At 47.1% G+C, this 12,306-nt stretch overlaps 1 protein-coding gene across 2 annotated transcripts; it reads left to right on the top strand.

Annotated features, from left to right (window-relative positions):
* The first annotated feature begins 4,386 nt into the window (after positions 1 to 4,386).
* On the top strand, positions 4,387 to 7,674 carry LOC119286871 (UDP-glucose 6-dehydrogenase 4-like). 2 transcript variants are annotated; one of them, XM_037566342.1, is made up of 2 exons: positions 4,387 to 4,535; positions 5,932 to 7,674. In XM_037566342.1, exon 2 carries the CDS (start codon positions 5,946 to 5,948, stop codon positions 7,386 to 7,388), a length of 1,443 nt encoding a protein of 480 aa, XP_037422239.1. In that variant the 5' UTR covers positions 4,387 to 4,535; positions 5,932 to 5,945; the 3' UTR covers positions 7,389 to 7,674. The 2 variants fall into 2 exon arrangements, with proteins under 2 accessions (XP_037422239.1, XP_037422238.1); XM_037566341.1 differs by lacking the exon at positions 4,387 to 4,535 and adding an exon at positions 5,114 to 5,258.
* The last annotated feature ends 4,632 nt before the right edge of the window (positions 7,675 to 12,306 follow it).

Raw genomic sequence — 12,306 nt, 5'->3', positions numbered from 1 at the left:
AGCTATAGAACTTATTGGAGACTTCATATCTCTCAATTTGGGCATTTGCTTGAAATATTAACTTCAACTCCTGGAACATCTCATATGCTCCATGACGTTCAAAACGTCGTTGAAGTCCCAATTCTAAGCCGTAAAACATGGCACACTGAACTATCGAGTAGTCATCAGCTTTGCTCTGCCAGACGTTCATAATATCTGGTGTTGCTCCTGCAGCGGGCTTTGCACCTAGCGGTGCTTCCAGGGCGTAATTCTTCTGTGCAGCAACGAGGATAAACCTCAAGTTACGGACCCATTCCGTGTAATTGCTACCATCATCTTTCAACTTAGCTTTCTCTAGGAACACATTAAAATTCAATGGAACAATAGCACGGGCCATTTATGTACATCAACATAGACATGCAAAATACTATCAGGTACTAAGTTCATGATAAATTAAAGTTCAATTAATCATATTACTTAAGAACTCCCACTTAGATAGACATCCCTCTAATCATCTAAGTGATCATGTGATCTATATCAACTAAACCATGTTCGATCATCACGTGAGATGGAGTAGTTTTCAATGGTGAACATCACTATGTTGATCATATCTACTATATTATTCATGCTCGACCTTTCGGTCTCAGTGTTCCAAGGCCATATCTGCATATGCTAGGCTCTTCAAGTTTAACCCGAGTATTCTGCATGTGCAAAACTGGCTTGCACCCGTTGTATGTGAACATAGAGCTTATCACACCCGATCATCACGTGGTGTCTCGGCACGCCGAACTATAGCAACGGTGCATACTCAGGAAGGACACTTTTACCTTAAAATTTAGTGAGAGATCATCTTATAATGCTACCGTCGTACTAAGCAAAATAAGATGCATAAAGGATAAACATCGCATGCAATCAATACAAGTGATATGATATGTCCATCATCATCTTGTGCCTTTGATCTCCATCTCCAAAGCACCGTCATGCATGATCACCATCGTCACCGGCTTGACACCTTGATCTTCATTGAAGCATCATTGTCGTCTCGCCAACTATTGCTACTACGACTATCGCTACTGCTTAGTGATAAAGTAAAGCAACTACATGGTGATTGCATTTCATACAATAAAGTGACAACCATATGGCTCCTGCCAGTTGCCGATAACTGTTACAAAACATGATCATCTCATACAACAATTTATATGTCATCATGTCTTTGACCATATCACATCACAGCAAGCCCTGCAAAAACAAGTTAGACGTCCTCTACTTTGTTGTTGCAAGTTTTACGTGGCTGCTACAGGCTTCTAGTAAGAACTGTTCTTACGTACGCATCAAAACCACAACAATTTTTCATCAAGTTTGCTGTTTTAACCTTCAACAAGGACCAGGCGTAGTCACACTCGATTCAACTAAAGCTGGAGAAACAGACACCCACTAGCTACTTGTGTGCGAAGCACGGCGGTAGAACCAGTCTCATGAACGCGGTCATGTAATGTCGGTCTGAGCCGCTTCATCCAACAATACCGCCGAAACAAAGTATGGTATGCTGGTAAGCAGTATGACTATTATCGTCCACAACTCTTTGTCTCCTACTCGTGCATATAACATCTACGCATAGACCTAGCTTTGATACCACTGTTGGGGAACGCAGCATTTCAAAAAAATTCCTATGATCACACAAGATCTATCTAGGAGATGCATAGCAACGAGAGGGGAGAGTGTGTCTACGTACCCTTGTAGACCGAAAGCGGAAGCATTTAGTAACGCGGTTGGTGTAGTCGAACGTCTTCGCGATCCAACCGATCAAGTACCGAACGCACGACACCTCCGCGATCTGCACACGTTCAGCTCAGTGACGTCCCTCGTACTCTTGATCCAGCTGAGGAGGAGGGTGAGTTTCGTCAGCACGATGGCGTGTTGACGGTGATGATGAAGTTACCGATGCAGGGCTTCGTCTAAGCACTACGACAATATGACCGAGATGGAAAACTGTGGAGGGGGGCACTGCACATGGCTAAAGATCAACTTGTGTGTCTATGGGGTGCCCTCCTTCCCTGTATATAAAGGAGGGGAGGAGGAGGCCGGCCGGCCACAAGGGGCGCGGCCAAGGGGGGGATTCCTACTCCTAGTAGGAGTAGGTTTCCCTTTTTCTTAGTCCAAGTAGGAGAAGAAGAAATGAGAGGGAGAGGGAGAGGGAAAGAGGGGTCGCGCCCCCTTCCCCTAGTCCTATTCGGACTCCCCTTGGGGGGGGGCGCCACCTCTTAGTTGCGGCCCTCTCTCCCCTAAGGCCCACTAAGGCCCATAACTTCCCGGGGGGGGGGGGGGTTCGGCAACCCTCCGGCACTCCGGTTTTATCCGAAACTATTCGGAACACTTACGATGTCCGAATAACATGGTCCAATATATCAATATTTATGTCTCGACCATTTCGAGACTCCTCGTCATGTCCGTGATCATATCCAGGACTCCGAACAACCTTCGGTACATCAAAACATATAGCTCATAATACAAATCGTCATCGAACGTTAAGCATGTGGACCCTGCAGGTTCGAGAACTATGTAGACATGACCGAGACACATCTCCGGTCAATAACCAATAGCGGAACCTGAATGCTCATATTGGCTCCTACATATTCTACGAAGATCTTTATCGGTCAAACCGCATAACAACCTACGTTGTTCCCTTTGTCATTGGTATGTTACTTGCCCAAGATTCGATCGTCGGTATCATCATACCTAGTTCAATCTCGTCACTGGCAAGTCTCTTTACTCGTTCTGTAGTACATAACCCCGCAACTAACTCATTGGTTACATTGCTTGCAAGGCTTATAGTGATGTGCATTACCGAGAGGGCCCAGAGATACCTCTCCGACAATCGAAGTGAAAAATCCTAATCTCGATCTATGCCAACTCAACAAACACCATCAGAGACACCTGTAGAGCATCTTTATAATCACCCAGTTACGTTGTGACGTTTGATATCACACTAAGTGTTCCTCTGATATTCGGGAGTTGCATAATCTCATAGTCATAGGATCATGTATAAGTCATGAAGAAAGCAATAGCAATAAACTAAACGATCATAGTGCTAAGCTAACGGATGGGTCTAGTCCATCACATCATTCTCTAATGATGTGATCCCGTTCATCAAATGACAACACATATTCATGGCTAGGAAACTTAACCATCTTTGATTAACGAGCTAGTCAAGTAGAGGCACACTAGGGCCACTCTGTTTGTATATGTATTCACACATGTACTAAGTTTCCGTTTAATACAATTCTAGCATGAATAATAAACATTTACCATGATATAAGGAAATATAAATAACAATTTTATTATTGCCTCTAGGGCATATTTCCTTCACTTTTTACCCAAATCAGTGGATTGTTTTTTAGAATCCATGAACTTTATTCAAAATTGACGAGCTTTTTTTCAAAATTGATGAACTTTTTCAAGTCGATGAACTTTTTCAAGTCGATGAACTTTTTTCAAATTGAATGATTTTTTTCAAAACCGATGGATTTTTTTTCTAATTCGATGAACTTATTTTCAAAATTGTTGATCTTTTTTTAAAAAAAATTGTGAACTTTTCTTTAGAAATGAGGAACTTATTATAATTCATGATTTTTTAAATAATTTGAAAAACTAAATGATACAGTACACATGCAATAGATAGTGCCACCACATATTCTTATATCATTGGGCTTTTATCAATCGATACAATCAAGTAGCCCTAGTGGTTTCTTTAGTCACCACATATATTTCATAAAAAAACAAATTACAAAGAGAATACGCAAATGTCACCATAAGAGACATACATAGATGTCTTGCAGTTTTGCATCAAAGACTTCACAAGAAATAAAACTAGAATTTCACTCCGACAGAATCTCGTGTCATACCGAAACGTTATCCACCTTCGTCTTCCGCAGTCACCGAGGCAACACTGAAGAAAAAGGAGAGTTACCATCATACCCAGATCTATAGGAGCACATTTATATATAAGGATACTTTTCGAGCCGATGAATCGGACCGTCGCAAGCGACAAAAGCAAGACTTTGTAGCATATCGACCGGGGTTTTCCTCCATATCCACTAGATCCCAGCGCCATTAACTTCATCCGCGTGGTCGAACAAGAGGAACGTTACTGCTTGCAGCCATCCACGCATCACACTTCAAAGACACCAAACACAACCGCACCAGATGTGTTTGGACTAAAAAAAAAATCCAGTATATTACCAGTGAAATGCAATTTTACATCCCCTTCGTACCTTTGGCACCCTACTGCCGCTGTAAAGAAAAGAAAGAAAAAACTGTATTCCCAGATCCGCCCCACCAACCCCGGCGCCCCTTGCCAACGACGCCCCCCACCCCCCTCCGGCCCCAGCCCCCGCCCCCCGCCTGTGCGCGCCTGCCACCTCGAAGCCAAGGAGCTCAGTCCCCCGTAATCCCGTCCTCTCCGGCTCCGCTCAACAGTCCGGAGCGTGGTCCGGTCGCCATTGCTTACTGAACAGTCCAAACTGGCGTGGTCCGGGCCGGCGCTACTCCTTTCGCTGGTAAGGAAGCCCTACCTTTCCTTTCCTCGGATAATCGTACGTTTCCCCGTCAATTCTGCCCTGAACAATCAAATCCAGCCGGACCCGTTCCTCCAGGATCCACCCCGAGTTCCCTGACCGGGACAAGCATCAGGGTCAGCTTGCTGAATTTGGTCCCTGTCTTCTTGCACCCCAGTGTAACTTCTGCAAAAAACACAGCCATGTCTGCTCCCCATGCCTTGACCCCAATTAGTTGTGTGTGTGTGTGTGTGTAAAGGCAGTGGAGATCGGGGGATAGAGTAGGGTGGTGGAAGCTGCAGATCTGACCACATGCTGGTAACAGCGCATCATCTTTTGTTTATGCATCTAGACTCCAGTGGCCAAAGCAGAGAGGTTGGTGGTGTGTCATGGACTCATGTGGAGGCCTTTTTCGCTTGCTTGATTAATGGGAGTCCGGTGGGCTCATGGATGGCATGCATCGGAGCACTTTGCCGTAAGATGCAACAAACACCTGCTAGTCTGTCTGTCATGATTTCTCACCAACCTTGCCACGTTTTTTTTCCTCCAAGGGGGGGAGTGGGGTGGGGGGAGGGGTAGATCCAGCATGGTGTGGGCAGTGTGGAGAGGGGTATATAAGGAGCTGCGGCCTTCTCTCTGCACACAACTTGTAGGCACGCAGCTTCTCCTCTGTTTCTTCTCTGCGGCAGTGTGCTTGTCGAGATCTCCCTCGGCTCTTGAGATCTGGTGAGCGTCTCCCTGATCCATGCATCAATTTTTACATAGTTTGTAGTCTGGTATCTCGTCCATCATGTGAGTAGTGTGGCTTCATGCTGTAGTTGGCCTTTCTCATGTTTTCTGAAGATACTTGCAACTTCAGATCTTAGAGTTTGCTTAGGATCCATTGACTTTGCTGATCTAGTCCTGGTTTGATTTGGTAACCTGAATCACATTCATTGATGTCATGAATTTATTCTACTTTCCCGTTTTTAGTTTAGAATTACGTTTCATTTTACTGATTGTTCCTATGGCCGGTGAATCGGATGATTGTCGTGATATTCTTCAGTCTGCCATTCTCCTTACACACATTCTGTCATACGCATTACCCCGTAGTCTGCAACAAAAGGCACATAGTTTATTTTCTTTTTGCCACCTCAAGTTAGCTGATGCTATGAAGTTGCCAATATCTGACTGTTTACTGAATTTATTGGGGCGTCTTTGTTAGAATCTGGCTTTGTATGTGTCTGTCGTGTCAACCCTTTTCCACACCAGGATCTGAATCTTAATCACTTCTGTTGACTCAGAAATGTCTTAACTATGTCTGATCTAACCAATAAAATAGAAAACTATGTCTGATCTAAGTAATAGTTTTCGCTTCTTGTTTTACAGTCCGCTAAAGATCCACTCTCTGTGATCCCAGGTTAAGCGGACAAGATGGTGAAGATCTGCTGCATCGGAGCTGGCTATGTCGGCGGCCCAACAATGGCTGTCATTGCCGTCAAGTGCCCAGCAATTGAAGTTGTTGTTGTTGACATCTCCAAGCCTCGCATTGACGCTTGGAACAGCGACAAACTCCCGATCTACGAGCCTGGCCTTGACGAGGTTGTCAAGGCGTGCAGAGGCAGGAACCTCTTCTTCAGCACCGACGTCGAGAAGCACGTTGCTGAGGCCGACATCATCTTTGTCTCAGTGAACACCCCCACCAAGACCCGTGGCCTGGGAGCCGGCAAGGCTGCCGACCTCACCTACTGGGAGAGCGCTGCCCGTATGATCGCCGACGTGTCCAAGTCTGACAAGATCGTCGTTGAGAAGTCCACTGTCCCTGTCAAGACTGCAGAGGCCATTGAGAAGATCTTGACCCACAACAGCAAGGGCATCAACTACCAGATCCTCTCCAACCCGGAGTTCCTGGCCGAGGGCACGGCTATCGAGGACCTGTTCAAGCCTGACAGAGTGCTTATCGGTGGCCGGGAGACCCCCGAGGGCAGGAAGGCCGTTCAGGCTCTCAAGGAGGTGTACGCCCACTGGGTTCCTGAGGAGAACATCATCACCACCAACCTGTGGTCTGCTGAGCTCTCCAAGCTCGCTGCCAACGCGTTCTTGGCCCAGAGGATCTCATCCGTGAATGCCATGTCCGCGCTCTGCGAGGCCACCGGCGCCAACGTGTCCGAGGTGTCTTACGCCATCGGTAAGGATTCCAGGATCGGCCCCAAGTTCCTGAACGCCAGCGTTGGGTTTGGCGGGTCCTGTTTCCAGAAGGACATCTTGAACCTGGTGTACATCTGCGAGTGCAACGGCCTCCCCGAGGTGGCCAACTACTGGAAGCAGGTGATCAAGATCAATGACTACCAGAAGAGCAGGTTCGTCAACCGTGTCGTGTCCTCCATGTTCAACACCGTCTCTGGCAAGAAGGTCGCCATCCTCGGGTTCGCCTTCAAGAAGGACACTGGTGACACCAGGGAGACCCCGGCGATCGACGTGTGCAAGGGCCTGCTGGGTGACAAGGCCCATGTCAGCATCTATGATCCCGAGGTCACAGAGGACCAGATCCAGCGGGACCTCGCCATGAACAAGTTCGACTGGGACCACCCCATGCACCTGCAGCCGACGAGCCCATCGGCTATAAAGCAGGTGAGCGTGGTGTGGGACGCGTACGAGGCCACCAAGGGAGCCCACGCCGTGTGCATCCTGACCGAGTGGAACCAGTTCAAGGAGCTGGACTACCAGAAGATCTTCGACAACATGCAGAAGCCGGCCTTTGTCTTCGACGGGCGCAACGTGGTCGACGCCGAGAAGCTCAGGGAGATCGGCTTCATCGTCTACTCCATCGGCAAGCCGCTCGATGGGTGGCTCAAGGACATGCCCGCAATCGCCTAATTCGTCTCCACAGGAGCTTCAGGAATTCGACAAACTTTTGCGGAGGCGCGGCATTTTCTGTCAGGCATAAAATTGGGTTGTGTTGGTATCTTTGCTTTCAGTTGTTCATTCTTGCACTGCCGTCTGTAGATCATACATGTTCCTCAATCCTTGTGCTGTTTTGAGGATTGTAAAAGAATGTTTTCTTTGTATCCAATGAGCTTATAGCAATTTGATTATTCCCAACTTTTTTCCTCTCCTAAAATCATGACAGCATCAATGTATTTTTCGTTGAGAGCAGACTTCAGTGCTTTAACTCATCATTTTTTTTCTTTTCTTGGGACAGCTAATCTAAATCACCTTGAGCTGTTTGACATCTTTATTTAAGGTTGTTTCTTTGTATTCTACTACGAGCTACTCCCTCTGTCTCTCTGAAACCAGAGCTTATAACTTTTGTCTGAAGTCAAACAAACGGTGCATAATTTCATCATGTATATAGAAAAGATAATCAACACCCACACCACTATATATATATATATATATATATATATATATATATATATATATATATATATAATATGGAAATATACATTATTGTGCATCTACTGATAATAATTTGGCACCGTAGTTCTTGACAATTTTTTACAAACTTGGCACCGTTTGACTTCAAATAAAATTCATAGGCATTCTTTTCAAAGACAGGGGAGGAGCATGTAGCTACTTGATTCTTCAAAAGTTTCTGCAAGATCGTCACAGAACTGATATATATCTTCCCAAATAGCAGCAGGGGAGCCATTGATCTTTATCTCATCGTGGTCATTTGTACTACAGCTGATGGATGGCAGCAGCGAAGAATTACACGTTTTACGTCAGAAAGGGGCCAGTCAGTTAGACCAGTGGCGGCAGGAAGACGTGCACGGTGCATTCTCGCATGACATCCACAGAAAAAAGGCCGATAAAAGAAGAAACATCGACAGAAAATGGAGTGGTTCCTGCTCGCGCGTGTGTCGAGACGTCCGCCTCTCGAACTGCGCCTTCCCGGCACCGGGATCTCTCTCTACTTCAACTTGGCTGCTGGCCTGTTGTCGATCGAGCCTGCTGTCAGGAATATCCAGGCGAGCGAGCCCACTGCCCACGTCTCCCTCTCCTGCTCTCTCTGGTTTCGTTTCAGAGCCTCAGGGAGACACGAGGCCAGGAAAACAGAGATCTTTTTCCTGCGGCGGTGAGGAGCTCGCGCTTGTCAGTTTCCGACGGCGAAGCGTGGAGAGTTTTCCGGGCGAGTGTGGATCTCTCGCCTGCGCCACAAGCGGAGACGTGCGGTGGGGGCGGGCGTGGTGACCGCCGGTGGAGCTGCCAACAAGTCTCCGGGCCGGCGTCCTTGTCCGTGTAGTGTAGACCCCGGAGAGGTGGACGGCAGCCCACGACCCCGTTAGACGTGTGCCGGACATGTATGACTATTTGTGTGGAATATTTCTGTGCTGGAGAGTGGGTGCAGTCTTTAGTTGTTTATAACAGGTTACGTCAATGTGGTACGAGATAAATGTGCCTATTTTGGGGAGTTTGTTTGGTTGAGAGGAATCTGATTTTTGTGGTGTTTATAAGGATGGTTTCGGGGACGGAGCCAGAATTTTGGCACGGGGGAAGAGCAAAACGAACGATTACCGTGGAACAAATATAGTGTACCAAGATAACAAGCGAAAGTGTTCTTCTGATCCGAGCTCACATGCATCCGGATGAACAGTAAAATTAGGAGAAAAAATAATAAAAACATTCAATAAAATCTATTTTTTTTGTCAACAAACATCGACGAGTGTTTTCACATGTGTACAAAAATTCATGACTGAATTACATCCGTGGACGTCTAGGCAAAACAAAATAAAGGCGATGCTCCAATTCTTTTTTCCAAAAACAATCTTCTGGAGTGAAACCACGGCAAAAGAAAGCTATCATTTTGCATTTTCAGATATAGCTCTATTTTTACCAAAGATTTGGATCTAGATGAAGGCGCCATGCCCCTGGGCCCTGGGCATAGCTGCGGAGGACAAGGCCCAACGATAATAGGGCGCTCCAGGCCCACAACTCGATGTCCGCTGACAATACAGAGTGCATCATCACCTTGGGTGGCAAGACGAAGACTCCTCTCTAGATTAGACTATAGATCGCCGGGATACAACATATACTGGTTTATTAGGCCAGCTCCTCGGCTGACTTGGAACTTGTAATCCTATCCAACCCATCTATATAAGGCTCGACAAGGACCACCCCCACCGATAGACACCTGATTCTAGGAGACATATGAGGCTTTGCCCCCAAGACAATTTTGTGATCGACCCCTTATAAACACGAAACCCTAGTTCTCATACGAAGCAAGATAATTAGTGAGACAAGTTGGAAGTACGGTATTACCTCGATCCGAGGGTCCGAACCTGGTTAATTTTCCTTGTTTGCATCATCCGGATCTCTAACGCGTCAGCTATCCTCAGATCGGTGTTGTCGGAAAATTACAATGAAAGTTGGTGCACCAGGTAGGGGTTGCATGTGTCGAAACCATGATAGATGGCTTCTGATCTTCAACGCCGACAAACTCAACGCTTTGCAACTCCGCGAACGCGACTTTCTACCAGACGACGGAGTTTCCTTAGAGTCTTCATCAACTTCTACTTTGATTTTGCTCAGAGATCATCGAAATTCCAAGGAGCTCGAGGGCTCGACCTCTAGGTCGCCCTCCAGTGGCCATGTGCAGAACAACATGAACGACTAAATTGTTCACATTGCTCTCGCCTCTTTGAGAATCATTCCGCTAATCCTTTTGAAGGGGCTGTGAGAAATTTTTTCTGTTACGACCTTGTGATTTCATTGCGATCTGACGGCGGGATCTCTGGCTAGGTTCGAAAAGGGAAGGCACTGTCAGATATAGGCGGGAATCTGCGTGAGCTCGAAAGAAGAAGGAGAAAGGCAGACTACGACAGGTTTTCAACAGTCGCATAGATCAGACCGTGTGGAATTGGTGTGGCTGCAATACCACAAAATTTCAGCTCAATCATACAGTTCAAACTCTGCCAAACACCAGAAAAGTGTTTCAATTCGCAAATACATTTTTCTTGCGCAGTATCTTCATGCGTTGTGGACTACCTGTTAGCGAAGACTTGGAGTCCTTTTGCTCGGTTTCACAAATATGATTCATGCTTGTGGCCAACCAAACTTTACACAACAACGCATCTTTAGGGGTTGAGTATGCGTGTCCTCTTGCCTTCAACTTATTTTTGTGAGTGTTCGATGATTGCCCAATATCGAAAGGGGAATTAGTATCACCCATCTTATAAGTTGGAGTTTCTTGACCGTCGTTTATCAGATCCACCATGAATAAGCTCTACATATACATCACAATGCAACTACCATCCTATGTTTGATCCGATAAATGCACAACAAGAAAGGGCTTGCATATTTTGTTTTAGACTTTCCTTAGACGGTTAGTGGACATGTCTGGCGCCGGAGATTCTCAACTTTGTCCGTGATTGTTCGAGTGCGGTGAATCGTCTGCTTCTGGCGTGAAGCCGTTCGGGATGCCGACCATTGCGAAACTGGAACGACGTCGAGCTCGGTTGTCATTCGGGATGTCTCATGAGGCGTGCTATCGGGTGCATCGCTCCCTGCGGGCGACGGTCTCCGACTTGTTCATGATGGTAAGGATCCCTACAAACTCCACCGAGCCATCCTCCACGGTGTTGGCGAACGACGGAGCCGGCATCGACAGCTAGGACGGAGGAGGAGGTCGGCGGCGCAGAGGCGGAGCAAGAGCGAAGGTGGCGCCGACACAAACACGGAAAATAGAGGACAAACGCAGGAGAAAGCAGTTGATTTGGTGGATTTTGTGAATTTGAAGGGATTTAGGGTGGGTCCAGCCTGTTGGATCCAACACGAAAACGTCTCGACGACCCTAAATTTGCCCTCCAAATATGAGTTGGGTATGAGAAATGCAAAACATACCGAATCAATGAACTGGATTCAAAAAGTTCGGTTGGCTAGCTTTTATTTATTCTAGCGGTGTGCGGAATGTTCACCGAAATATGATCCGAAGTAAGGGGTCCAAAGAAGATGATCTAAACGAAGACGGAGAGAATAAACCAGCCCATCAGTGTTCAAGTCTTAGATTTGACACTGGTGCTCATATTTTTCTGAATTTATTTTAGGTTTTTCAGTGATGTTCGTTTAGTGCAAGAAGAAGTTACCGTCAACTACGAGCCGTTTGTGATGACTTCGTCAATCTCATGATATTGTACCGGCTCAATATCTCGAGGGTTATTATAGAGGTAGGATGTGCGTGGGATGAGTGTATGTGCGATATGTGATCATCATAATATGTTAAAAAGATTGTACCCCTTAGAGCATCTATAGCATGGCGCCCCAAACGCTCCTCAAACGTCCGGGCGGACGGGTAGTCACCTACCGGTCACGGAAATGCGACCCAGACGGACCTCGAACGCCGAGGCTAACCGACACCCCTCATATCCAGTCCAAATATGAGGCTGATATAGGGGCGTCCGGACACATCTGCCACGTCGGTCTGGGCTGTCGCTGGCCCACCCAACCCTACATATATTCCTCCTCATCCGCTCGCTGGACCAAACCCTAGCCACTTCACCCCACTCCCCTCGGCCACCCAAACTCCCGTCCGACGATCTCCGGCCTTCTCTGGCATGGCGGGTTAGCGGATCTGACTCCGACCATTCCGGGCCATCGACTGGGGTGTCGTCCCATGTGGGTTGTTGGAGGCCATGGCCATCCGCATTGCACCCCGCCACTCCTGGGAGGACAGTGCCCGGCCGACGGCAGGATCTGTCCGACGCGACTTCATATCGTCGGCGCATCAGGCGCTCGGATTTTCCGGGGCTGGATCATCGCGGTCCTGGGAGCCTTCAAATTTCTCGTTCCCCATCAT

This window comes from Triticum dicoccoides, chromosome 4A (assembly GCF_002162155.2).
Source record: "Triticum dicoccoides isolate Atlit2015 ecotype Zavitan chromosome 4A, WEW_v2.0, whole genome shotgun sequence".
Classification (NCBI taxonomy): Eukaryota; Viridiplantae; Streptophyta; class Magnoliopsida; order Poales; family Poaceae; genus Triticum; species Triticum dicoccoides.
Note: the sequence above shows the minus strand (reverse complement) of the source record. Positions and strands in the feature narration are given on the sequence as shown.

Bases quoted from the DNA above. Each gene is read 5' to 3' on its own strand.
- LOC119286871 (XM_037566342.1), top strand. From the start codon at position 5,946: ATGGTGAAGATCTGCTGCATCGGAGCTGGCTATGTCGGCGGCCCAACA.